The 25,583-nt window shown below is 47.8% G+C and overlaps 4 protein-coding genes across 10 annotated transcripts; 1 reads left to right on the top strand and 3 right to left on the bottom strand.

Annotated features, from left to right (window-relative positions):
• Positions 1 to 3: 3 nt before the first annotated feature.
• Positions 4 to 897, bottom strand: LOC117586445. Its single transcript, XM_034276485.1, has one exon. It carries the CDS (start codon positions 866 to 868, stop codon positions 41 to 43), a length of 828 nt encoding a protein of 275 aa, XP_034132376.1. The 5' UTR covers positions 869 to 897; the 3' UTR covers positions 4 to 40.
• A 416-nt stretch (positions 898 to 1,313) lies between these two features.
• Positions 1,314 to 2,665, top strand: LOC117585883. Its single transcript, XM_034275634.1, has 2 exons — positions 1,314 to 1,511; positions 1,573 to 2,665. The coding sequence occupies exons 1-2, from the start codon at positions 1,366 to 1,368 to the stop codon at positions 2,561 to 2,563; spliced, it is 1,137 nt and encodes a 378-aa protein (XP_034131525.1). The 5' UTR covers positions 1,314 to 1,365; the 3' UTR covers positions 2,564 to 2,665.
• LOC117585882 (protein unc-79 homolog) lies at positions 2,594 to 18,221 on the bottom strand. Of its 6 annotated transcripts, none has more exons than XM_034275633.1 (26): positions 18,113 to 18,221; positions 17,820 to 17,928; positions 17,634 to 17,753; positions 17,399 to 17,560; positions 17,170 to 17,340; positions 16,833 to 17,108; positions 16,059 to 16,757; positions 15,345 to 15,998; positions 15,016 to 15,287; positions 14,853 to 14,954; positions 14,654 to 14,792; positions 13,666 to 13,722; positions 12,733 to 12,812; positions 12,207 to 12,269; positions 10,478 to 10,798; positions 10,270 to 10,418; positions 9,481 to 10,214; positions 8,517 to 9,413; positions 7,097 to 7,364; positions 6,392 to 7,034; positions 6,249 to 6,323; positions 4,960 to 6,189; positions 4,726 to 4,904; positions 4,518 to 4,672; positions 3,563 to 4,451; positions 2,594 to 3,500 (listed from the first exon to the last, which is right to left on the bottom strand). In XM_034275633.1, the coding sequence occupies exons 2-26, from the start codon at positions 17,872 to 17,874 to the stop codon at positions 2,678 to 2,680; spliced, it is 9,213 nt and encodes a 3,070-aa protein (XP_034131524.1). In that variant the 5' UTR covers positions 17,875 to 17,928; positions 18,113 to 18,221; the 3' UTR covers positions 2,594 to 2,677. The 6 variants fall into 6 exon arrangements, with proteins under 6 accessions (XP_034131524.1, XP_034131519.1, XP_034131521.1 ...); XM_034275628.1 differs by having other exon boundaries at positions 9,336 to 9,413; XM_034275630.1 differs by lacking the exon at positions 12,207 to 12,269 and having other exon boundaries at positions 9,336 to 9,413.
• Positions 18,222 to 19,202: 981 nt separating this feature from the next.
• Positions 19,203 to 20,396, bottom strand: LOC117586455. Of its 2 annotated transcripts, XM_034276500.1 has the most exons (3): positions 20,035 to 20,396; positions 19,770 to 19,975; positions 19,203 to 19,712 (listed from the first exon to the last, which is right to left on the bottom strand). In XM_034276500.1, the coding sequence occupies exons 1-3, from the start codon at positions 20,273 to 20,275 to the stop codon at positions 19,590 to 19,592; spliced, it is 570 nt and encodes a 189-aa protein (XP_034132391.1). In that variant the 5' UTR covers positions 20,276 to 20,396; the 3' UTR covers positions 19,203 to 19,589. The 2 variants fall into 2 exon arrangements, with proteins under 2 accessions (XP_034132391.1, XP_034132389.1); XM_034276498.1 differs by having other exon boundaries at positions 19,203 to 19,975; positions 20,035 to 20,394.
• Positions 20,397 to 25,583: the final 5,187 nt, after the last annotated feature.

Genomic DNA, 25,583 nt, shown 5'->3' with positions numbered 1-25,583 from the left:
TGTAGTTGTAGAAGTGTTATGCCTACTAGCTGTCACACAATCATTCATCGTAGATGTCAATTTCGTCGTAGAGATTGTCCAGTGGGTCAATGTGCGCCGTCGGATCCACGCGATGCATCACAAACTTCACGGTGGCATGGTCCAATGGAATGTTACGGGCCCACACGGAGCACTTGACGCGCACCTTCTTATTCGCTGGCAGGTTGTGAAACTTTACGCCAATGATGCGACGAAAGCCGGGCTCCTCGTGGATCACTCGCTCCGTTTCGTTCTCCGAGGTGTTTGGGTCCACGTAAAAGTTCTCCTTGGTGAAGAGCCCGTCGGCATCGTAGAACATTTCGGGCACATACGAGATCCCTATCGTCACCTGCTTATACACGAAATCGCAGGAGGCCCAGATTTTATTCGGGCGGTGCTCGGGCGCCAGCTCCATCATGTAGCGGCGCAGTTCTATGGGCACCGCAGCGGGCAGAGAGCGGCGTTCGCTGTAGGTGCTGGCTTCGAAGTTGAGGGCCTGATTGATCTTCAGCAGGACGCAGGGATTGTTCGAGAGATATCCGTAGGCGTGATCCAGGTTGCATTCCCTCAAGCGGTGTTCCGCCTTGTAGCCGTACTTCTCCACGAGATGACGTATCTGCTTTTGCACCTTGTTCGATGCCTGCTCCCCAATCTTGCTCCACATTATAAGCTTCTCGAGGCCCAAAGTGGGACTCATAGGTGCCAAGGACAGGCTGGGAGGCTTTCGAACGGCGGGCTGCTCGCCATCCAATCGAAACTGCTGCAGCAGTGTCCAATAGATGAACACAAAAAGTCCCAGACACAGGCTAAACGCGAGAAGGTACAACAGCACTTTGGTGAGGCGACACATGGTGCGGTATACAACTTATTTCCACGTTGCCCTTTGAGTTATAGTCCAGAGTTTGCTGGAACAAATTTGAACTTGAAGTTTAAATTAAAACGGTTGCTTATCGATTACCAAAATACGCGTTAAGGTGTATTGGATGCCGTGCATCGATGATGGTACACACCCACTTACGTATTTCAGTGTTGACAAGCGTTGCCCAGGACAACTTGATCACCGATCAATCACCGAATGATGTATGTATATTTATATAGAAAACAAGTCATAAAAACTTGCCAGTCTTGTGGAGAACTGATTGGTAAATCGGATAAAACTATAGTCATATTGCTGAGAATCCTAACTAGCTAGTTATATTAAATAGAACATCAAAATCGTGGAAAGGTTTTAGATATGAGAAGGTATGTTTCGGTATAGTTTTAAGGGTCGTGCGGTATATTTTGTCGATAGATCTGCGGTCACACTGTAAACTACATCCCGCGAAAATATTGCTAAAAATTGCGAAAATGAACAAAAAGTTTATTGCTGCCCCATTAAATCGCATTCCCGGCACCAGCCAGGCTAAGGAGCAGCACTGCAAAGACCTAAAGACCCTCAGCTATGCGGAACTACTGGAAATCAGAGACAGACAATCCAATTTGCTGTCATTCAAGTAAGTGTCTGCAGCGATCTGTGGCGCAGGTCATAGATAATTATTCTGATTGTTGTTGCAGAACGCGACTGATGCAATTGCCGGACAAGGGCAGGCGCCTACAAGAGTCCTACGACAAATTGCTGGACGAGATAAGGCGGCGCGACGATGTGGAGGCAACTGCCCAAATGCTCAGCGAACTGAACATCGCGTCCAAGGGAAAGATTGCGCTGAACAATCTCGAATGGAACGGCCGCGAGATTGTGGATGAGGGCGCGCATGTGGAAGATATCCTGGATAGCGATGATGAGCTCGAAATGGACCCCTTGCGGATCATAGCGCAGGGCACAATGCACGAGAAGAGGGTCAAGGTGCTGCCGCCACCCGAGAGTCTCATTACGGCCGGGGATCTGGCCGACATAGAAACGTTCAAGAAGACTGCCGACTCGCCGGACTCTGCTTTGGATGGCCAGAGTGCGAGCAGTTCGATACCCGCAGAGTTAATTGAGATTGATGCCAGCCTTGTGGCAGCCAAGTATTCGAAAGAGGCGCACACATATCCACCCGTCGATCAGCATTCCCTCTACCTCATAGACAAAACCGAACCCAAGGAGAAGAGTGCGGTGCGGGAGAAGTTCCGGCCTTTCCGCACAACCATCTCCAATGTGCACGACCCCGATAAGGAGCGCATAAGGAAGAAGGGCAAGCACTGGGAGATCACAGCAGCTACCCCGCCACTCATTCAGTACAAGGAAGTGCAGATGGTTCCGCTGGCGGAGTCAGCCACCCTGCAGCTTGACTTTATGCAGCGCATCAAGGAGCTGAGGATACAGCAGGCTGAGCAGCGTCTGGCACAGCAGCAGGGCTCGTGCAGAGTACCCGCCTCGGGCTTGCAGCTGCCGGCGGAGTCTGTGCTAAAGACCAAGGCATCCTTCACAAATTATCGCAATCCCCAAGTGGATTATCTGATTGAGGGCAGGCAAAAGCCCAGCGAGCTAAACGAAGTGCATGATCCAACGAGTCTAGACAGAGCAGCCTCCACAAGTGGCATCCACTACACGGTCTACGAGTGACGCCCTTCCATTCCTTGGCCAGCCGTCTCGTTAACATTGTCAACTATTTAATTGTGTAGGCAACAAGAGCTACCAGATAAGAGATTACATACGATTATAGATAACGAGCCCAATTTAAATCGAATAGAACTGTGTGGCTGTAGAGGCCTGCAGCTCGATCTGGCCCATCTTGAACTGCAATCGCTGCAGCCACTTGAGCAGCGCCTCCGACCTGAAGGCCTGCTGTTCCTCGTAGTCCGGCGCACAGTCGCGCACGTTCTGCAGCCGCACGTGAAGTGTGTCCGAGAGCTGCGTCTGGGACGACAGCACGGGGCTCCACATTGGCAGCAGCTTGCCCAGCACCGTGGAGTTTGTGTCCTTGAGCGCCTCCAGCAGGCTGAGGAAGTGCAGATTGACCATTTCGGATAGCTTGGAGTTGGCACTTTGCGTCTGAAAATCCACGCTGGATGGTGGCTGATCCTTGTTGACGGTGGGCTTGGCGTGGGACACCAGCTGCAGGATGCAGGGCGTTACCTTGGCCCAGAATTCGAAGAGCACACCCAGCGTGCCACCCTCCACATTGCTGGTGGTGTTGTGCGCCATCTGCTCCAGATACACGGTCCACAGCTGGCACAGGGTGAACGCATGGAAAAGCGAGGACATGTGCAGCACCGAGGTCTTTGACTGCTCGGCAAAGCCAGCGAATATCACCTGAATGTGATCGGCTATGTGGCAGGAGGCCTCCTGCGGCACCGGCTGCGAGTAGGTCACGCCCTGATGCTGATAGTGGACGCTGGCTGCAGGCGCTTGGCCCTGACCGGGCGGCGGATTCGGCGGAGGCGTCGGTATGGTGTGCGTCTCCTGGCGACGCTGCATCAGCACCATGTGGGTCAGCGAGCCGAGCAGCAGCCAAGAGAGCAGACGCATATGACCCACGCATTCGGTGAACTCCTTGGGACTGCAGGAAGACAAAAATCCATTGAGATGTTGAGATGTTCCTCTGACTGCTTCACTACTCACCCCTGCTGCAGGGAGGAGGGTGCATTGTTCAGCCACGGCAGATACCGGGACACGGCCTTGTTGTCTCTGGAATTGCCCCGCGACATCTCCAGCGCCAGATACTGAGCCACAGCGCCTTTGAGCACGCCGCCCAAGGTGTCCTCGCCCAGGCCGTTGCTCGTTTGTCCGTTCTTTATCTTGCTGAGTGTGTGGAAATCAGCGAGAAAGTCAATCACATCGTTGATGTACTGCCGCAGGCAGTCGGCGGAGTTGGTGGTCAGCATGGGCGCCGCATCGGGCATGCCAGGAGCAGAGCCCGGCGGCAAGGTGCCGCCAGCATCGAGCAGCACAAATCCAATAATCACCAGCAGATTGTGATCGGGAATGTTTGACTTGAACTTGAGGGCCTGCACAAACTCAAATATCATCTGGCGACAGAGCAGGTTCTTGTCGCGATCCTTGCTGAAGGAGCGCGTGTTGAGGGTGCACAGCTCGTAGATGGTTTGGTACTCGAGATTCGTGTGCTGCACGCAGTAGGCCATGATCTTCGAGTACGGATCGAGCAGCGTCTTGGGCACGCAGTTGAGCCGCAGCGTGGCTGCGATTATGTCCAGCATGTACTCGGCATTGCTCAGGCTCGGCATGATGACAATCACCTGGCGCAGCAGCGACTCCATGGCCTGCATGGCCTGTGACCACATCGCCAGGCCCACTCCGGATTCGGCGGGCACACACTGCAGATTCAGATACTCGGCCATGTTGCGGAAGATCACCGGCAGCTGGTCCACTGGCAGTGCCTTCTTGGACGTCAGCGACTCGCACACCATGTAGATGGGACTGGTGGCATTCAGATCCTGGAAGTCCTGCAGTGCCTTGGCAATGCTGCGGAAATGATTGTGTCGGATTTTCACTGCAATTGTAAGAGGGGAATGTTATGCCTCACAGATGCTCCTCCTGCGTATCACTTCTCACTCACTCTTCATTTGGGTCTGGAAAACCTGCAGGAAGATGCCATTGGGCGCCAACTGATGGAGCACGCAGCGGATGAACTGCAGAGCCACCGCCTGTGCGCTGCAGGCCAAAGGCGGACCATTCTCACCCTGCCAGGAGTGTGTGGAGCTCAGACAGATGCTGCAAGGGAAAGAGTGAGGAGGAGGATTCGATTTTGAGAGTCTCTTCCGTACCGCGAAGTCATGGTGAGAATCTCTGGGAGAAAGGGCGCTGCCATGGCCGGTTCGCGGTGTATAAATGTGCCCAGTATGACGATGAATATGCCAATCTCCTCGTCTGTGTACTCTTCAATGTGGGCGCCGCAATCCGAGCAACGCTCCACGATGGTGTAGTCGCCCACGCGACGTGAGCTCTACGAAGAAAGGTAATCATTCCCTGAGGACTCAAAAGATCTTTTAAAGACTTACCCCTCTAGGCACATGAGCTGTTCCATGCGATGTTCCATGTCCATTGGTTGCCTCGCCCACACCATCCTCTCCCTCATCGTCTGGATCGGGTTCTGCGGGCTGGAAAGGAGGCGGTGGCCAGGAGCCTGCAAAGCGCGAACGTATGTCCGGTATGGCATTGGTGTCGACGTTGAAGGGTGCCAGCTTCTGGCGCGGCCGCTTGATGCTGTTGCTGGAGGTGAGGCCTCCTCCAGCGGCGACTCCTGAGCTATGCTTCAGCTCCTGCTGCACATTCTTCAGGATGGAAGTGTGCAAATCGGCTGGCGGCTGTTGGGACGGCTGCTGGGAGGTGGATGGGGCATTGGGATTCGGCGGCGATTCCAGGGCCACCTGCTTGATGAGCCGACGGGGAGAGTTGGTGCGGCTGCTTGGCGTCACATCGTCCTTGGTGCTCTCCGACACATCCAGGCTGTCCTGCTTGAGGTGGCTGATGTCCGGCAGATTCAGCCCTTCCCGCACACGCTCCACCAGCGCCGCCACCGTATCCTGGGTGCCAATGGGCAGCAGTCGCTCCGGCGTTGGAATCTCCAGAGCGGCAATGTTCTTTGGCGGTGGCAGGCCCTGCATTGCAGCATCCATCTCATCCCTGGGATTCGGCATTACGCTCATCTTGGACAGCGGAGAGTCCGGGGAGCCGTAGTTCTTGTCTGTGCGCTTCAGGGACTTTGTCTGTGACTTTTTCTGGTGCCGTGAATCGTCCATCGAGGAGCTCGATGTTCCGGCACTGCACTCCACGATCGTCTTGTGGCGTCCAATGCACTTTGCGGGCCCTGCCGACGGAGCTGCAGCAGCGTTCCCTCCATTGCCATTGGCCGAGCGACTGCCACTGCCATTGCCGGAGCCGGGCTTCCTGTCCGCTGTGCCCGGGACATCCTGCAGTGCACCGAGGGCCTTCAGATGATTGGTGGCAATGGCGGCAAACATTTTCGATGTGGAAGCGGCAGCATTCTCCAGGGATTTGTTGCGCACCGTCACCGCACGATGCACATCCACGGGTGGACTCACGATGGCCGTCTCTGTGGTCTCTGCACCCACCAAAGGAGTGACAATCATGCGCACGCCCTCCTGCAGGCTGTGACGTGTGGTGTGGGTGGTCATCAGAGTCTCGCTGGCGGTTGTGGCCTTGATTTTGGTGGTATACGTATCACCCACTTTGGTGGTGATCATCGACTTGTGGGATTTTGAGGACTTCTGCAAAGGAAAGTTCATGAAAGTTTCGAATCCCTGAGGCAAAAGCCACGTCTCCATACCTCCTCGGTGTACTCCAGACGCTTGCGGGTGGTGGGCATTACATCCTCAAAGTGTATGGTGTCATCGAAGGAGCCCTGCAATGGGAATCGTTTATATTTTAGATCAAAATCACAATGGCTAAAGGTGGTAATGTGAAACCCACCGGCGCACTGCTGCCATGCAGTGTGCTGTCCGATAGATCGCTCTCTGGTATGGCCACCAGCTCGGACTCCGTTTCATCCGCATCCAGGCTGGAGTCGTTGTACTTGCGGAACGCATGCTGAAGCTTCGGTGTAAAGGCCACGTTGCCCTTGCTCTTGGAGGCGGCACTGGTAGCCTCCGATGGAAACATCGGACTAACCGGCGGACTGGCCTCCTTGTCATCCGGATCTGTGCCCAGCGAGGGCTGGCTGACATCACGCGAGCGTGCGGCACCGCCCACACCCTGGATATCCAGTATAGTGGTCGTTGGAATCCTCCTGCACTGATGGAAGTGGCCGCGCAGGCTGTTCATGATCATGCGAATGCCCGAAATGATGTAACCGCTGAGCGGTGGCTGGGTGTACGAGTACTTGTAGAGCACCACGAGCAAAGTGAAGAGCCAGTTCCGGCGCGGATACTGCTCCAAGTGCCACAGCGAGTAGTTGAAGACAATGTTCTGATACGATTCGCCCGAGGTGTTGGTCGGATAGGGGGCATACAGAATGATCTGCATGACAGATGGCAGAATGAGACCGCCAATGAGGTGATTCTGATCCAGCACCTGCGGCAGATTGGCCAGGAAGGCATTGAAAACGGCCGAAACCCTAAATGGAAAATGGAATATAAGATCTTTAGATTCAGGATTCCCCATTTGGAATCCGCTCACCTGAGCGACTCTGGCGTTGTGTGGAATGTCTTGTCAATCTGATTGTGTCCCAGCAGCAGAAATAGATGCTTCAGCACAATATTCTGTGTCCTGGTCACCGGCTTGTCCTCCGAAGGAAAGGCTTGATCCGTGCGCGACATGAACTGCATCAGCATAAAGACCAGTAGATGAATGGTCTCGCGATCGGACTCCTCCAGCTCGGTGATGCGACTGAGCAGCCCAATCAGATTCTCATCATTGAGTCCGCCCAGCGAGTGGATGTGTCCATCTATTTTGGGCGGAGATCGAGTGGATTATTATATGGCACACACACCACTTGCTTCAAGAGTGGGGGAAGGATACACCAAAATTCTTTTTTTGATTTTGTATTTTGTTTTTTTTTTTGGGGACACAGCCACATGCCAATGGGTTCACAATTAGATTCGTTTTCATAGACGGATAAATTAAATTTTGTTGTGTTTTGTTTTGTTTTTGTGTCTTTGTATAATATACAGGAGGAGGAATACGAGTATGTCTCTGTTTTGGGATTACTTAGAGCCAATTGGAGGAGTTCAAATGTAAATTTATAGTCAGATGGGTGGGTGTAGAGTTTATGGGAGAGACAGAAAGATAGAGAGAAAGGTTAGAGAGAGGAGAAATAGAGGATATTCTTTCTTCTTTTTCTGCAGAGTTATTCGCGATAGAGAGACAGAGAGTTAGAGAGAGAGAGTTGTCGGGTTTGGATAGCATACATACCAGTTCGGAGGGGTTTACACACACTTAAAACGATACATGTAGTGATGGTGGTATTTGTTATGAAAAACAGAGTTCAATGTACACAGAACTAGTAGATAATAGAGTTAATACATTTACGTAGCACATAGGATAGGTACAGAACAGTGGATGAGTTGAGGAATGAGTTTATGTTGGTGAGAGTGCTGGCTGGCAGGATCCATGCAATGATTTTGTTTTACGTCCACTTTTCATGCATTTGAGATACAGTTTTAAGCTTTAACTTGAGTTTCCAAGAGGCTTCCGCAAAATCCTTGAAAATACTGAAATTTTAAGCTTAGTTTGCAAAAGTTTGAAGCAAATTAAATCATTATCTTTTACATATTAAAAGCCATAAATTAAGGGACAAATCTTCTGCTAAAAAAACAAAAATACAAAAGTAAATAAAACAAAGCCAAGGCAACATTGACAATTGGTAAGCCCCAAATGTAGACATCATTCACAAGACATGCATTTAAGTAGAGGAAATCATAGATCCATTGATTGGTTATAATTCCTCTTGAATGATGCCCACAGTTGGGACTCAAAAATGAAAACACCGATCATCAGACACCATCGAGGGTTTGGGAGGAGGGGAATACAACGATTAAACACAAATAAATCAGGGGTTTGTGGGATACTCTCGGAACACACATGCTCTACAACCTACCTGGATTTGCCGTGCTGCTGGTGCCCGCCGCCGCCGCCGCAGCTGTGCCCGGACCCGTACCCATGGCCGTGCCCGTGCCTGGATGCGTTCCTGCATCGCATGTGCAATGCATGGGATAGGCCAGAGCCGAGGGACTGGGACTGGGCGCCGGCACGACTGGCTGCGGTGGCAGCAGATTGGGTGCCGACGGATGCTTTTGGAAATGGGAGTGAAAGGAGTATCCCGAGGGATGGGGATTTGCTGCTGCTGCTGTCGAGCTGCTTGCTGTTGCTGCTGCTGCTGCTGCTGCTGCTGCTGCTGTGGTTGTGGTGCCTCCGGCTTGCTCCGGCTGGGAGGAGCCTGTGGCTGTTGCTGTTGCTGCTGCTGCGGCTGCTGCTGCCTGGGAGCGTAGCAGCGTCTCTGCCTCCTGCAAGGTGGGCATCGGACTGTGGTGACTGGGGGGTGCTGGTGGCACGCAATGCACTAAATACTGATGGCTCTGACTATGAGCCGAGGCTAGACTTGATGTGGTTGCTACTTGTGCACTACTACCGGCTGTATGATGATGATGCGATGCTGCTGAATGATGGTGGGGATGTGCGTGTGAGTGTGGGTGTGGGTGTGGGTGTGGGTGTGGGTGGGGGTGTGGGTGATGGTGGGACGAATGGTGATAGGGAAAGGCCGTGTGTGGCGTATGCTGGTGGATGGGACAGGGCAGCGAAGGTCGCGTGGGTCGTGTGACGGTCATTGTTGCCGTGGTCGTTGCTGAACTATGACTAGCCGGATTGGCGCTCTGGCTGCTGCCAGACGCACCCCCACTACTACTGCCCAGGAACTGACCCAGTCCGAAGCGCGAGGTCTTCCGCTTGAGTATTGGCGCCGACACCTGACGGCTGTAGATCTTCTCCTTTTCGGGCACTGCACAAAACCAAAACGAAATTAGTTCCGGAGTGATCTCAGGATGGGGAATGCTTTAAATGCTCACCAAATTTGCTATCCTGACGCGGTGCCATGCTGGCAGGTGCCGACATGGTCCTCTTGTAGGGCCACTTGGTGCCAAAGGAAGCGCTCAGCGTCTTGGCCATGCTGCCACTCGTGTCCGACTGACTGAGGGCCTCCCTGGCCTTTAGGATCTTGGCAGACAGAGCCTCGCTGCCATTGTCCGAGTTGCGCAGATCCCGCAGGTACGAGATGTCGCCGCACTTCTCCAGATTGATTTGCGCCTCAACGAACAAAGTGTCGAAGCGATTGAGGAAAAAGTCCCAGCCGAGCAGCTTGCGGTCGGAGAGGGAGTTGTGCAGCTGATAGACGGACTGCAGCACTACCGGTCGATCCACAATGAAGAGATCGAACTGGGACTCCAAGCAGAAGAGCAGTGACCGTATTGCCGTGTCATGAATCGTACCGATATAGAGCGTCGCCCGCTGCGCCACATACACATTGATGTCATCCATGCTGGCAATGAGATGACAGAAGGCCGTGGCCAGTGCCGTTTGCAGGCCCACCTCGGAGCGCAGCGGCGTCGAATCCATAAAACGTGTAATCACGGTTACTCGTTCCACTGCTGTGAAGCGAACACGCCAATCCGAATCGTGGAAGGCCTCCTGCACCACGCGCCAAAACACATCCGAGCCCAGCGGCAGCGTGATGCAGTGCAGCAGCAATGGCACACCCACCTGGCAGATGTGCGAATGTTCGGCATTGCAAAGTTCCCACAGGCTACAGAGGGAGGACCAGAGGCTTAGATGCGATCTCTATGAGAGTTTTCACTCACTTTTTGATGAGTAAATTCTCCTGGCACCAAATGAAGAAGCCGCGCTGCTCTCTGGCCGCCTTGGCCAGTGCATCTCCATGCAGCGCCATGGTATTGAGGCACTGCAGCACATAGTAGAGTATTTCTGGCTTCTTGATGGTCGGTATTTCCTATCAAAAATCAAGCATTAGTGGCAAATCTTTGGAAGAACCCAACCAGCAGTTCGTACCGTCAGCAGCTGATGAATGTACTGCAGCGGTTGAGGCAGCGTGTCCAGCGTAAATTTGAATTTGCCCACCGACGTGTGCCAGAAGTCGTCGCTGTCCTCCTCCTCCTCGTCCTCGTCCGAGCCACTGCCATTCTCGCCGCCACAGGCGTTGCTGCCATTGGCACCGTTCTCACCCATCACCGAGGCCTTGGTGACGCTGACATTAGCGCTGCCCACATCCGCATCGGAGAGGGTTATAGAACGGGCTATGGCACGATCTGTGGGCAGTATGGAGGCCAGATCGAGTTGCTCGGAAACTGTCTCAACAGTGGCCGTCATGATCTGCATTAGACAGGACAGAGCGGAGCAAACCGTTACAGAAAATTCAAACTGCTGCGAATTTTACATAACACTTTTTACATCATATTTACACAGGGTGGTTTACATGGTGTGTGTGTGTGTGTGTGAGTGTGTGGGTGTGTATGTATGTATCTTACATTCCGTATATACAACACATGTAGATAAATGCAATGCTTTGGGGGGAAATACTTGCGACATGTCGATTACACTTACATGTTCGCTCTCGTTAAGTTTATGTAGGGAACGAAATTAATTATACATCGAATAAAAACTGTTACATGTTACATGTACATATGTAAATTGCATAAAACTTTTCTGGGATTACAGTTCTGGTGCATATATTTCTGTGATTTATAGATTTTTGGTTTATTCTTTGGTGGCAGAGTGCTGTACATTGAACATGCTCTTCAACAATGATCCAAAAAAGGAACGGAAAGCCGTAACGAAAGAGGAAAAAACTATCTGTAATGTGAGTAAAAATCAGAGTCAGCATGTAACGCAATATTTACATGATAAAATAATCAATACAAATGAGAAAAATCTGAAAAAATATGTCAAATATGTTTAAAAATGTAGAATTACATTTATAAAGTTTATTTCTGGATTTTCTCGTAATTTATATTCACACACATACAAGATACTTTGAGACACAGTAGTTTAAAAAAAATTAATAGAAAAAGTGGTAAAAAACATTGGAATACAAATCTATTATTTTGTTGGAATAAATGTTAAAGATCTATGAAGTGAAAGAAAGCGCTCCTTGAATGGCATATTTCTCTAGGAGTAAAAGCCTCGCCGATTCCTTGTATACCACTATTATATATTTATCTAATGAAAGTAAATATGATTCTTACGTCGTTTTCCATTTTTTATAATAAATAAATGTTCACGTGGAAGCTAATTTTCAGCTATAGTATTGTCTAAACCTATTACAGATCTGCTCTAAAAAGCCTGTTGGTAAATGTTACACCTCTAAAGGTAATATGAATAGATAAAAAAAAGTTATATAAAAATAAAAGCTGTTTTTTTGTTAGGAATATTGAAAAACAATCATGGAAATTAGTTTGAAATAAAGGACAAGAACACTCTGTACATTTATTTACACTTAACACGAAGAGTACGTACGAAGATTGGTTTTTGGTCTGGACACAGAAATAAAACATACGATATTGAAACAAAATATTGGAATGGTACAATTATCGAATCGAATTGTTGTAGTAGGAGTTTTGGGGATTGGTTTTAATTGGGAAAATGATAGAACTAATATAGTATAAAACAAACACTTGCACAGCTTAGCGCTGTGGGGTTTTGTTCGGTAGATTGTTTTGGTTTGGTTTGGTTTCGTTTTGGTTTGGTTTTTGTTTGTCGTTTTAATGAATGCACAAAGTACCTCGTCTGTGGCGTGAACTTTTCTCAATTCATTACTATCAACTGAATGCCCATTTTCGTTATTCTATAAAAAATACATGAAGAAATGAAAACGTTTTGTATAATCGTTGGACAAATTTCGAATTGGTATTGGAGTTTGTTTGGTGGTTGGTGGTTGGTGGTTTGTGTTTTCTTTTTGGGTGGGTGGGAACGAAACGTAAAATGAAACAACTTGAAATGCTCACTTAATATTTGATTTTTTGTTTTTTTGTTGCTGTAATTAATTAGTTTTGAATATTTTATATGGAATATTGTATAAGTATATGGTTATGGGGGGGAGGGTGTTTCAATATACCTACAGTCAACGCATAATATTTGAAGTTATATTTTGCTTATTAATCTGTTCTTTTTGGTTTTTTTCTTTATAATTATTATTATTATTGTGATGTGTCGAAAAATGTTAAGATTGAAATATGGTTCGCAATAATAGAGGGGAACTAAAGGACATAAAGTGGGTAGAGAGTATTAATGGTGATCGAAATACATACGGAACAGACGTGGGGCATATGGACGAGCACACCGCCAACAGAGTGCGGTTCGGGTTGGGGCACTGCCACCGGCACAGGACCTTCAGGAAGAGAATTATCAATGGGTATTAGTATGGTTGTTATGGCAAACAGATCAATCGTTTCAGCTATAATGAATTTCGTGGTCAACATACAAATGAATGGCATTCACTAATCGATCATGCATTCCAGTACATATACATTTATAGAAACCCTATAGGAAAATTCATGGAAAATTCTCACATGCAGATAGATTGTGGCCAATCGGTGGGTTCGGGTTGGGTAGGGTCTATGTACCTGTGTGTGCAAAGTTTAAGCAGAACTTTTATTAAATTTGGTGGCCAATTTTAATGCTTAAACAGGGCATACACTTCAGGAGTTAGTCCTACTGTATATATTATAGATGGGTTGTTCAGTGTGTGTAGAGAGATAGAGAGAAGAGTGGAGTGGAGTATTATATTTATAACCGAACCGAAAGATAATCGTGTGCTAAACTCAGAGCTATTAGGGCGGGCTGTCATACTTCTACGAAAGTTCAACTATTTTTGGTGGATATAAAAGCTTTTTATTTGATTTAAATCATATTACTCTAGTCAAGCTAAACAGAGGATAGTCAGTAGAGACAGTGTAGTGTAGACAGAGAGAGAGAGAGAGAGAGACGGTTAGTGTGTGTGTGTGACTGAAAGTGGAACTCTATTATTGTCTTTTTCTGGTGTGTCTTTGTCAGTGACTTTTGGAGGGTTTGGTGTGGAGTTGGTGTTTTTCTTTGGAGTTATTGCAACGAAATGTGTCTTCAACAAAATGTTTAATAATGTTAATGTATATTTGTAATTGTTATTATTTGTTGTTTTTGTTTTCGGTTTTTTGTTTGGTTTTTTTTGTAACGAATGAAAAATTTGCTTGTTGGTGCATCACCTGCCATTATAATAATTTTTCCATCGTCTGAAAAGAATTGATCTAGCTTAAAGATATCTGATAGATGATTGGATAGATTCGATTTAGTATTTCGTTATGTTAGCAGTTTTGTTGTAGTATTTTTCATGATCAGAACGGAGAGAAGAGTTATATTCAAGTGTGAGCCAGATAGAGACAGAGAGACAGTTACAGTTATGTCGTACTCGCGGAAGGGTGCGAACGAGCGAGCGAGCGAACGAGACAGGTATATTATTTGATTTTTTTGTACAGGCAGACGCGCAGTAGTAGTAGGTGGTATATATATGTTAGAGATAGAGAGAGAGAAATAGATACACATATTTATGTAGAGAGAGATAGCAAGATAGACAAATAGTTATGGTTGAAAAAGAACAGTTACAATTGATGATAATATGATGATTGAATGGATCGTTTAGATGGGTTCTTTAGTTGGTTGTTTGCTTGGTTCGTTGAGAGTTTGAGTTGAGGTTTTTAGTCTGGGATTTTTGTTTAGTTCAAGGGTCAAAGTAAGGTACTTTACAAGGCATAGCAGTGCAGGTTACTAGATTGTTTGTTGATGTAGTTACAAAAGTTCAGTTTGCTGTTTTTTAAACGTGGGGATTCTCTTTAGACTAAAGTAAGTTTGTTTACAAGGACGCCAGGGGGCATCACATACCATTCGCCTGCAAAACGCTTTATAAATAGTATTTATATATGTATAAATGTATGGTTGAGTCCAGGCTCAAAGTACAGTCTACAATTAGCTACATTTTTGGGTGACGTTTCACTGCTTTTACTTTTACGGTGGATAGGTTATTTATAGGTGACTTTGGGGGGTACGGGGTTTCGGTTGGGGTTTAGGGATTGCTTTGACGACAGTCTTCTATATGTTACAATCGAGTTTCGTTGTCGGGTTAGGGGTAGGGGTAGGGTTAGGGGTGGTCTTCAAATCAAATCAAACAAAACATTTTGGCAAAAGTCTGAAGCGTACCTGCAAATCCTCCCAGCGGACCCAGGGGTATGGGCAGGGGCGCCATGGACAGCGAGACATCTCGCGTCTTTTCCTTGTCCGACTCTGGCGGGGATTTGCGCGATGACTTTTCCTCCTCGATTATGTCCTCAATGGGAATCTTAAAATGCACATTGTAGGAATTCCTTTATATGGCACTTTTATCTCTAGCAACACTCACATCTGGGGGCCGAACGGGATTCAAAGGCGCCATAAACTGAACTAATTTGGTGGACAACTGATGCCACATGATGGAGGCCTCGCAGTAAGCGCATTCAGCCACCTAAAAAGTGGTTTAAAATTGATTTAATTTGCTTACAAATCCCACGAGTGGATGGGCCTACCTTCAGGGCGCACACATGACTGCTGAGACCCACACGTGCCGCTGTAACCATGCACTTGATCAGCCGCGAGACATTCTCGCACACACTCGTATGAATGCCCATGTGCTGCTCCACGTCCTGCAGCTCCATCTGCTTCAGGAGGATGTCCAGCATGAGGATGCAACAGGTGAGATTGTGTTCGGCATCCGTTGAAAATTCCGTGTGGCGATTGGTGGGTGCCTCATCATCCGATATGGCCGACGTATTGCCAGAGTCATCCTCCACCACAGGAGCTGGAAAATCAATTGGTTAATCTGTGGATTTAATATTATTCCCAGATCGAGTCTCACAAATGGAGCTGCGTCTGGGGGGATTGGCCATCTCTGCTTTGGTCTCCTTGCAGGGCACTTTGGGTGCCTTCGGCAGCTGCAGCTGTGCCGCATCCTTCTCGCGCATCAACTCGTGCTGAATGCCGTACTTCATGATGCGAACGCCATCGCCGAACATGGCAAAGAGCTGCAGCAGCGGAATGAGTATCTCCAGCTTCGTGAGTATCTGCAGCCAGTGGAGCGCCTGTTGTTGGACCTTGGCGGTGGTTTTCTCGAAGCGTATGGCCACAAAGTTGTACATTGTCTTGGCATCGAAGCCCAGGGGCGACATCTCTGGGTCGAGTATTTTGCTGAGGACAATCTTCAGTTCGTTGAGCTCCTTCTCGGCCACGTCGTTGGTGATGGCCTCCATCCAGTGGGGCATGACATAGTCCCAGATCTCCGAGGTGATCACCTCGTACGGCACCAGGCAGATCAGACGCTGCAGACCCTCCTTCAGGTGGCTGGTGCGAGAGGCCAGCGTCTCCCAATGACCACCGACACGAGCATACTCGGGTGGATGGGGCAGCAGACAGGCGATGAAGACGTTGTAGTGAATGCGGCAGATCTCCTTCAGCCAATTGCAGACATGATCCACCTTGAGCTTCTCAATGGTGCTCTCCACCTGACCAGCAGCTGAAAAGAGAAAACGTAGAGGGTTAAGAGCAAGCTTCTGGCGACAATGGAGACCTTTACCATCATAGGAATAGGCCGTGACATGGAACCAATGGAAGAGCATGCTCAGAATTCTGCCCAGCACCTCGACGGGCGTGTCGGCAGTGGGTGTGCAGCGACCGACGAGCAGCCAAATGCCATAGCGGCCCAGCCTCTGGCGCTCCTCTCGCGAAATATTATCCGCCGTGGCCGAGGAGCCGTTCTTCTTGGCATCCGAGGACGACGACTCCTTGCCTGGCTCAAAGTTGAGCGGCTTGGACTCCCGCAAAAGGCTCACCACCGACTCCACCATATGCATCTGCATCTCGGGATCCATCTGCCAGGCGGGCTGCAGGCTGCGGTGCACCACATGATCGCCGCCGCGTCGCGAATTGTGCCTGTTGCTGTGGCACTGGCTGCAGTAGCGAATGGGATGGTTGCCATTGAAGGTGGCACACTCCGTGGAGAAGCAGATGGAGAAGGCGGACTTCTCGTTGGAGCGACAGTTCTTGTTCTCGCAGACCATCGACACCTGCTGCATGGGGTGCAGGATGTCGCCAAACTCCAGATTGGCATGCTCCCGATGGATCTCATTGGCGCACTCGATGCACAGGTAAAGGGGCGGCGGACAGTCCGGGGCATAGGTGATGCTGATGCTGTGATCATAGCAGACCTTGGCTGCCTCAGCATTGCCAGCATTTGGGCAATGTTCGCGCTGGCAGGTGAAGGGCACAAGGTCGTCTGAGGACAAGAAATTACCATCATTAATTGCGTATCATAGCCGGAGGTTAGGAGCCATAGGAGGTTTTTCCCTACTTGTTAGCTTGGAGAGCAATACTTTGCGATCAAAGAGATTGGCATCGAAGGCGGGCCAGTAGTAGAAGAGCAGCTTGGCCGCCGAGGAGCGGGAGACGGCAGTGCCGTACGCCACCACGCACAGAATATCCTTGACGACATTATGCTTGAGGGTCATCAGGCACTCCAGCAGCTGGCAGTGGTGGGCGGGATTGTTGGAATACTGCAGCACCATCATAATGACAGAGGAGACCGACTGGCAGGCCTGACACTCCTGCTCATCGGAGCTGCGACGAGCTGAGGGCAACCAGACAGAAATCATTAGAAATAGCTCCCCAAAAGAGCTGGGACTACTTACTTATAGTAAAGGGTAAGATATAGTAGCACAGGGCATTGACTATGTCCTGATGCAGTGCTGGCGGTAGTACAGATATAGTAGAGCTAACAAGATAGGGTAGATTGTCAATTAGATCCTTGTCGAGGAAGGGTAGAATGCAGCTTAGGCACTGCAGCAGAGCTTTGCCGAAAACTGCAAGACCAAAAGAGAGATTAGGGGAATGCGGGAATGGCAAGCGATATGTTCGCACCGATTTGTCCATACTGGATGCAAGGTGCCACATCGATGAGCATAGTTAGGGCATTATAGAGATTGCCATATTCAAGATTGGGATAGGCAGACATGCGTGTGGGATCTTCAAGGGGATCCCGTATAAGTTCGTGCGGAGAAGTGCGCACATCTTTAAGGACAGCTGCAAGAACGAACACCCAAATGAATCATTAAATATGTCTCTAGCTATAGGGGGATATTGGGGATATACTCACTTAGTAGAGTTTGTGAAAAGTATTTGATATTGTTGGCAATATCAACGCCAGAGGGGGCGGGTAAGATATTGTGCAAAAGACGTACGTGGTATTCATGAAGGGCTCTCAATTTTGCCTGAACTGCGTGAACGAGAAAAAACACATATTAAAATGATACAAAGACTCCCCATATAGTCTGATACTTACAGGCGGCAGCACGAGTGCCCATGTTGATGAGTTGCACCTTAAAGCTGCCAGTCATTATATCAGACAAATCCTTAGCATTGCCGAAACTGCTGCCGAGGGACTTCGCATTCTGCAACAAAGGGAAAACCAACGAGAAAAATGTGAAGCTTACGTAATGCTTGGAGCACCCCGGCCTGAGGATGCTGTCGCTGTGGGAAAACACTTCAAAACATATGAAATTTCATGGCAAACCAAGAAGTTTCATAGCCCACAGCTGCCTCAGGGGCTCAGGTTTCTAGTTTTATTAAATTTACCTCGAAATTTGTTAGTTTTTTCAATAGATTTGCAATTTTTTACGGGTGTTACAGCAAGGCTTGACCACAAAGAAAAATCTCTACAACTAAACTGAAGACACTTTTCGGTGTGTATCCTGCGCGATTTTGATAACTGTTGGATGCGCCGCCACCTCCCTGAAGTTAAAAGTCCTTTTAGTTGAGTTTTAGACACCTTTTGGATGGATTGATGATTCTTTGGCACTCTGAAGACATTAAACTAGTCAACTTTTCAACATTTCTATAGTATTTCTTCATAAATGCAAAGCTATTTCCATAAATTCGAGTTATGGTTTGAGTTCTTGACCCACTTTGGCCACACACCCTCGACAGCAGCCGAGGGAAAACAGCTGCTCGATGTAGGACATGCGCATACCGCGTGTTTATCTCACATTTTCCGCACTTTCCGGTCGCACTTTTCACCCCACAACAAGTGTTTGTTTTGGTCTATCCATGTGTAAATATTTACTATCTCTAGGAGCACTCCAGAGTTTGCGCAGTCTCCAGACAATATTTGTAAATATTTCACACATGTTTCTACTCTCAAACGATGTGCAACTGGTGGGCGACGCTCTTTGGAGAATTTTGGGATTGTGTAGAGTTGGAGAGGAATTTATTACTTAAATCTATTTTACAAAAGATAATAGTATATGGGAGCGATTAGCGAGGGAAATGCTTGAGGGTATATTTGACATTTGCTTTGATTTTACTGTCACTTTTAATAATTGATTAATTTCTCAATAAATTGAACAATTTATTTTCTTCAGCAAATTGCTAATAGGCCTCCCCCGTAGTTCCACAATTAAATACTCATTTACCCAATGAGATGCACACCTTTCTGGGGGTGGTGTTCCTTTTGTTTTTAGGGCTTCATTGGAAAGCGAAAACCTCAGCTCTATTCAGGGGTTTGTCTGACTAATGCGGCACCTTTTGGCCCTGGTTCCAAAACGTGTTTTTGGACTGGTAACCGACACCCTGCGTAGAGCCAACATTTTAACAACTGATTTAACTGAACTTTGTGACCCAAAGGATGGGCAGTCTGGGGATTGGTTTACACACAAGACGGCAAGGATTACATTTTGCATGCATATCTATATGCAGCAGCATTTATTTTGAAGCTCTGCTTGCAATTAAACATTTTGCGATTCCAGCAGCAAAAGGCTTTTCGGTAGATAGGCTCCAATCCTTTTTGGTTTGTGTAACAATTGCAAATTGTTTGGAAGAGTTTGTCTGTAAAGAGTGTGACGCGTTTAGTGCGTAAATTGTAGTCTACAAGTCCCCTTGTGTAGAGGTTAGTGTAGGTAATTGCCAAGAGGTAAGTGTATAAATGTTTTGGTGGCTTTTGTCTGTCATCCTCCAGCGCCTGAAGGATTGTTACGGGCTTCGTGGACCACGATCAATGTATCGATGTTTAGTTTAGGTGTTTGCCAAGAGGTAATAAGTGTGCATGGATGTGTTCTTAGTGTTTCTCATATTCATTCTGCAGCTCCTGCAGAGTCAAACCCACAACGGCCGGCAGCTGTTCCTGGTTCACGTCGGGAGTTTCAGCCTCCTCCTTGCGATCATCCTGACCCTCGGACATCTCGTCCAATTGGCTCTGATCTTGCTTCACCTGCTGCAATTCATGCACCTCCTCCACGCCGTCGGACATGCCGGCAATGCCATCCTGCTTCTGGGCCTTGTTGCGATTGAAAAGCTGCTTCCAGTAGCCCGAAATCGACTCCTTAATGGTGGGCTTCATATTGGGCGACGGCTTGTTTTTGCGCTGGCTCTGCTCCAGCTCATGCTCCTCGCCAGCATCAGTGGCCTCATTGCTAGTCGAAGAAGATGGTTCCTCGGAGCCATCTGTAAAGGATAAGCCAGGAATTAATTCGAGTTTCTCTCCAAGTTATCTAGTGCCTTACCCTTGTGAGCATGCTTGAAGCGCGTAAAGAAACGTCCCACCGTATTGTTCTTGCTTGGATCCTTCTGACGCACGGCCGATTCGGTCATATCTTGCAGTTCATCCTGCAAGTTGTGCGGCTTCTTGCTCAGCTTGAAGAAGCGCTTTAACGAACTGGACTTTGGTGTGGCTGTCGACGAGGCCACCGATCCGGCAATGCCCTCCTCTGGATCGGCCAGTGGTACATCCTGCATATTGGACATTTTTTGTATCCAAAATGCCAATCAAAAATGTTTTAGAAAATGTTTTAAATTGTGAAATTTGTATTTTCAGACAAAATTTCGACTGGGCTGTTCGTCACGTATGAAAAATATAATGCAAGTGAGCAAGCAGCTCGACACGACTGCGATTGTAAAGGAAAGTCAGCGCCTACTTCCCCCTACGAAATTCTCTCGCTGTGCAACACTGATTTTATTTTTTGGTTGATGTATGTAGTTCCCCGAACGAAAGTCAAATGGAACTGAGCTCTACGTCCGCGTTATCCAGCAAAGTCAAGGCCTGTTTGCAAAAAGGAAAATCTGTCTCTGTATGGATATACAGATATGGGAAATGTTAATGGGGCAAAAAGGTTCCATTCAGTGTTGGTTCGTACAATTTGGAAATGTATATGTTATCGTTGGCAATTTGGCCAACGCTCTCGGGTAACATGTGTTAACAACGACAACGAAACAACGAAACAACAAAACAACAAAACAACAAAACTGGTTTCAATTGATCCGATTTTAATTTTATTTTACCCCTCAGCCAATCGACAAAAAGCGCAGAGGGAAACCAAAGCAAAAAACCAATTCATTCAATATGTGCACACGGGACACAATACCCCCTTGTTATTCCGTGTGTTTTGCCATTGTTCCAAATGTCCGCTTCGATGTCCGCTTCGATGTGTCTGTGGAGTGGGAGGCCCACCAACAAAGTCGTTTCACAAAATCAATTTGAAGGAACTCTGGTGGCGATTCCTGCTGTCGACACGCTGCACTCTCCACTCCTCTGAAGAGTACTTTAATTTATGTAGTTATGTGCCGGCAGATACCACGAAACAATGGACTTTTGTTCGCTGCAGAGGTGTTGAGATTTTAAACGATTACGAGAGTACGAGGCACGCAAACGGAAGCTTTAATGTTTCATATTAATTTGCTACAACTACCCCACCGTCATGCAAACTCACAAAAAGCTAATGAACAAACAAAACAACAAAGAGACATCAATAAATCATCAAGAATGAAACAAGGAAAACGGGAAATGAACAAGGATAATGCCATCTACAACATCTGCTCAACAGCACTCCACACTCTACTCCACTCTGCACTCACTCTGCAGGCAAAAGTGTGAAAATGTCAGCGACAATGGGGGGCTGTGGCACATAGAACCGGGCGCCATATAATGGCCAAAACGGAAATGTTGTTTGCAGCAAAATTCATGGCCAATACACAGTTGCAACAAGAGCCGGCATAAGCACCCCCTGAGGGTTTACGCAGCAGCAGCAGCTACCACACAAAAGGATGGGAGAGGGAGAGAGAGCTACAACAATGGCAGCAGAAGCTGCAACTTGCAACTGCAACTGGAGACCGCAAAATGTGTTGTTGCCAGAGTGAAAGACAGACAGACCGACACACAGACACACAGCCCTCAAGGCAATGGTTGGGGAGATGATGGGAGATGCTGCTTCTGTAGCTGCTGTGGCAGAGGCAACTCATAAGTTGGCCTGGCAGACAAATCCTCAGAGCAAGTGCATTCATTCATTGGCAATAACAATCAAACTGCTGTTGGCAGTTGGAAGCCTTTCTGCTCTCCCATGTCTCGTCTCCTGCTGCCTCCTCCTGCCCCATGCTGCACACACATTTGCAATGCCATTCAACTTGTTTGTGCTCTGCCTGCCGACAACAGCAACCAGCCAGAGCTACAGCTACAGCTACAGCTACAGCTACAGCCACAGTCAGAGCAAACCACAAACCATTTTGTGTTGTTGACTTTAATATTTCGGTTTTTGGTTGAAGTGCAACACAATCATACAACAATCCCCTCATCCCCTCCAGAATTAAAACCGAATAGATATCTCTTCTATGTGGGAAAGGTAAACCTTAACTATGAACAGTAACCGATAAAGAATCCACAGTCGTAAATCGTGGAATTTTTCTTACATTTTGGCACTGGCGTTCCGTTTGGTTTTATAGATTTACAATATTTACATAGTTGCCGCAGTCCCAGCCCTCAGAGCAGTCCAGCCCAGTCCACAGATAACGAAGCGATAAAGAGTTCAATCGCTTCGGTTTATTGGCCCCTGTGCCTGGGCAGGGTGGAATATCATCCAACGTTTTTTCAATTACCGCTTGCCGAAGAGTCTCGTCTGCATTTTAAATAAATATCATTGTTTAGTGATAATAATAATCCAGCCATTTCCATGTGTGCATTGTGTAATCATTGATAAAAATGGGTTGGTTATTTTTTATGACCTCACAGAGAGAAGGGACAACTCGAATAATTATGGGCCGAACATGGAGCTTAAAAGTTACCTTAATATTCCATTTAGATTGAAGACTACTTGACTAATGACTATCGAAATGTTACAGTCGATGGCCTCATTCTGTCAGTTTATCGTTGAAGAATCCCTGACGGCGTAACAGTTTGTTTCTCACGAAGATTTGCAGTCCTTAAATAATTAAAATCCTGATTAAATATTTATCCATTTTACCCGAAGTTATACCTGCCATCTCCTTTGTTTTCTTTTGATTATTTCACACTCTCCCAGCATCGATAAGCTTCCCTTCCAAATTAGCACCACCTGCCGGAGTACCATAATCTTCATTAATAAGTCACAATATGCGTACGAAGTTAATCAATAATATCCAGTAGCCATAAATTGGAGGCGCCTGGATATCGACTGATGGCTATCAAAGGCGCCAGGTAGCGGCTGCGCCAGTCACCAGAATGTCAACGGTTTAATAAATAAAATCAGTCAGCAGCAGCAGCAGCAGCAACAGCCTCTGGCCAGATGGGGAGCAGGCGGTTTGCGAGTGCAATTAAAAAAAAAAGAAAAGTGCAACACACATACAAAAAAAGGGAAGCCAAGTGCGGCAAAGATCGACTCAGAGATCAGTCAGAGCAGAGGTCTCCCCGATGATGTGGCTGTCGTCGTTGTTGTCGTTGTCGTTTGTTGTCGTGCGCGACAGGAGCTGATTGTCGTCGTTGCGATCCGAATCAGAATCGGAATCAGCATCGAAATCAGCGTCGACACTGCGATATTTGAGTCTCGGGTCTGCAGAATTATGATCGATTTATTATGCGACAACAAGCGACGGTGCAACAGGAAGAGGCAACGGCGACAAGAGCCGGCTGCGTCATGGCTAACGACAACACACAGAGACATGGCCAAGTGGCTGTGACAGGTTTGGGGTATGGTGGCTCTTCTCTCGGGTTCTTGGCCCACAGAATATGCGCAAGACATTGATTTTCGCCAGGTAATGAGGCAACTCATTAATCATTTTTTCGTTGCGCACACCACGTTGCGCCGCCGCGGCCACCAGACACTGGCTGCGGGGATTATGTTGCTTGCAACTGGCACACACACACACACACACACACACACACACACTGTGACAATGGCAACTGTTGCTGTGGCTGCTGCTGGTGGCTCTGACGGAATGTTGGCAACATGTTGGGGCATGCAGCCAAAGCCGCTGGCTGGGATCGGGACAGCTGCACCACCACCAGCAGCTTCTCATCTCTCTCGTTCTCTCGAACTCTCCTGGCACCGCCTGGCTGGCTGCTGCTGTTGCTGCTGCTGTCTGCTGTCTGCTGTCTTCTCTTCTTGTTCTCTGCTTGATTTTGTTAACCTTTTGACCATTTGAAGTTATTTTTGTATGCTTTACTGCCAATTTGGTGGTCATTGGCCATTCACTTGACTTGCGCCTGTTGCCTGCTTGTCCGCCTGTCTCTCTGCGGTTGCTCTTTTGGCACACAACGACGCACCATGTCTGACAGTTTTGGCCGATTGCCTGCCTCGGTCGCTCGCTCCCTGGCTGCCGCTTGCTTGTGTCGTGCGTTGCTTTGCCTTCGCGGTCGCGGTCATCTCCTGGCTGGCTTGTGGCACACACACACACACACACACACACACACACACACACACACACACACACACAGAGAGACACTGGCTGTGCCAGGATGGCAGATTGAATGATGCTGCAGCGGATCTGGTTGGGTATAGTTGGGGTCTGGTCTGTTGGCACCAATGAATGCTCTTTAGATGAAAGAAGAGTGTGCATGAGATTTAGTTTTATTTTATAAGCAAAAACTAACCAAAACTAAGAGAGACAAAGCTCCAGTCCGCAGTGGAAGCTGTGCATGCCACCGGATATTGATTCAAATGCATAATTCCTTTTGCTTTCGATAGAGAAATCGTTGCAAATTCTGTCAAAAACAGATCCTCCTTACTCGAAAAACTAGATCCCAACGAAGCTGTGATCGAGCTTCGCCTCTTGGGTCACTACATTCTGGACTAATAGTTAACTGGACTGATACATAAAAGTGGCTTCATCTTTAATGCATGGCACACTGTCCATAAAAGAGTACTCACCCTGTACAGGGTATACAGCCGACCAGGCACCTGCGTTGGCCTATTGCACTTGTCTCTCGTCGCACAGTTTGTGGCCACAGCTTGTAAATGCTTGTCGTCGTCGCTTGGCCGTTTTGGGGGCCATTAGCCTTCGCCTTTGGGCACACGCACTCCACTCCACAATACGTACACGAAAATTTCTGGCAAAATTTCTTCATTTCCTTCTGCAGTTGTTGTTGTTGCTGTTGCTGTTGCTGTTGCTGGCAATTATTTATAGTTGTTTCTGATGTATTCAATTTATTATACAGAGACGCAGATGCAGATGCATATTTGCTGTTAGAAAGTTTTTGCTAAATGCACGGGATGGATCGATGGATGACTTTGAACATATTGGGGAATAGTTCATAATGCAAGCAGCAAACAGAAAAATAAACAGATTTATTAGTTAGCTGATATTCGCAGTTGATTAACGATTCCTCCGCTACCATTAATCGTATTTCCACCGATCTCTATGGGCTCTATCAAAAGCCACTTAAAGTTCATCACACTTCAGGTGGTAATTAATTACAGCAGCAGCAAAAAAAAAGAGCAAAGCTCTGAGTCTCCGCTTGGTAAGAGATCTCTTCTCGGTAATTAAGAGACAACTTAATTTTGAAGGTCCACAGCCAGCAGAAGGCAGCAGGCAGCAGGCAGCAGCCTCCGATCGACATGCAATTTTCCATGCATTAAAAGTTTAAAGGCCAGAAGCAGGCAGCAGCATCAGCTAGAGCTCGAGACAAAAAACATTTTCTAATTTATTAATATGTTCAAGAGTTGACTCTTGGACACACAACATACACACACGAGAGGGGAAAAAATGTATTTAACAAACTAGCGATCGACTGACAGCGAACATAGATCGCCATGGACCATTAGAAAGCGATTAGATAGCGATACAGATACAGATACTGCGGTAGATACAT

Source organism: Drosophila guanche, unplaced genomic scaffold (genome assembly GCF_900245975.1).
Source record: "Drosophila guanche unplaced genomic scaffold, DGUA_6, whole genome shotgun sequence".
Classification (NCBI taxonomy): Eukaryota; Metazoa; Arthropoda; class Insecta; order Diptera; family Drosophilidae; genus Drosophila; species Drosophila guanche.
This window is presented reverse-complemented; position numbering and strand designations above follow the sequence as displayed.

Bases quoted from the DNA above. Each gene is read 5' to 3' on its own strand.
- LOC117586455 (XM_034276498.1), bottom strand. From the start codon at position 20,275: ATGTCCAATATGCAGGATGTACCACTGGCCGATCCAGAGGAGGGCATT. The intron at 19,976-20,034 runs GTAAGGCACTAG...TATCCTTTACAG, and splicing joins CTTCAAGCATGCTCACAAGG to ATGGCTCCGAGGAACCATCT.
- LOC117585883 (XM_034275634.1), top strand. From the start codon at position 1,366: ATGAACAAAAAGTTTATTGCTGCCCCATTAAATCGCATTCCCGGCACC. The intron at 1,512-1,572 runs GTAAGTGTCTGC...TTGTTGTTGCAG, and splicing joins TCCAATTTGCTGTCATTCAA to AACGCGACTGATGCAATTGC.
- LOC117585882 (XM_034275633.1), bottom strand. From the start codon at position 17,874: ATGACTGGCAGCTTTAAGGTGCAACTCATCAACATGGGCACTCGTGCT. The intron at 6,190-6,248 runs GTATGGAGACGT...TTTCCTTTGCAG, and splicing joins GTCTGGAGTACACCGAGGAG to AAGTCCTCAAAATCCCACAA. The intron at 3,501-3,562 runs GTGAGTAGTGAA...GTCTTCCTGCAG, and splicing joins CCCTCCTCCCTGCAGCAGGG to TCCCAAGGAGTTCACCGAAT.
- LOC117586445 (XM_034276485.1), bottom strand. From the start codon at position 868: ATGTGTCGCCTCACCAAAGTGCTGTTGTACCTTCTCGCGTTTAGCCTG.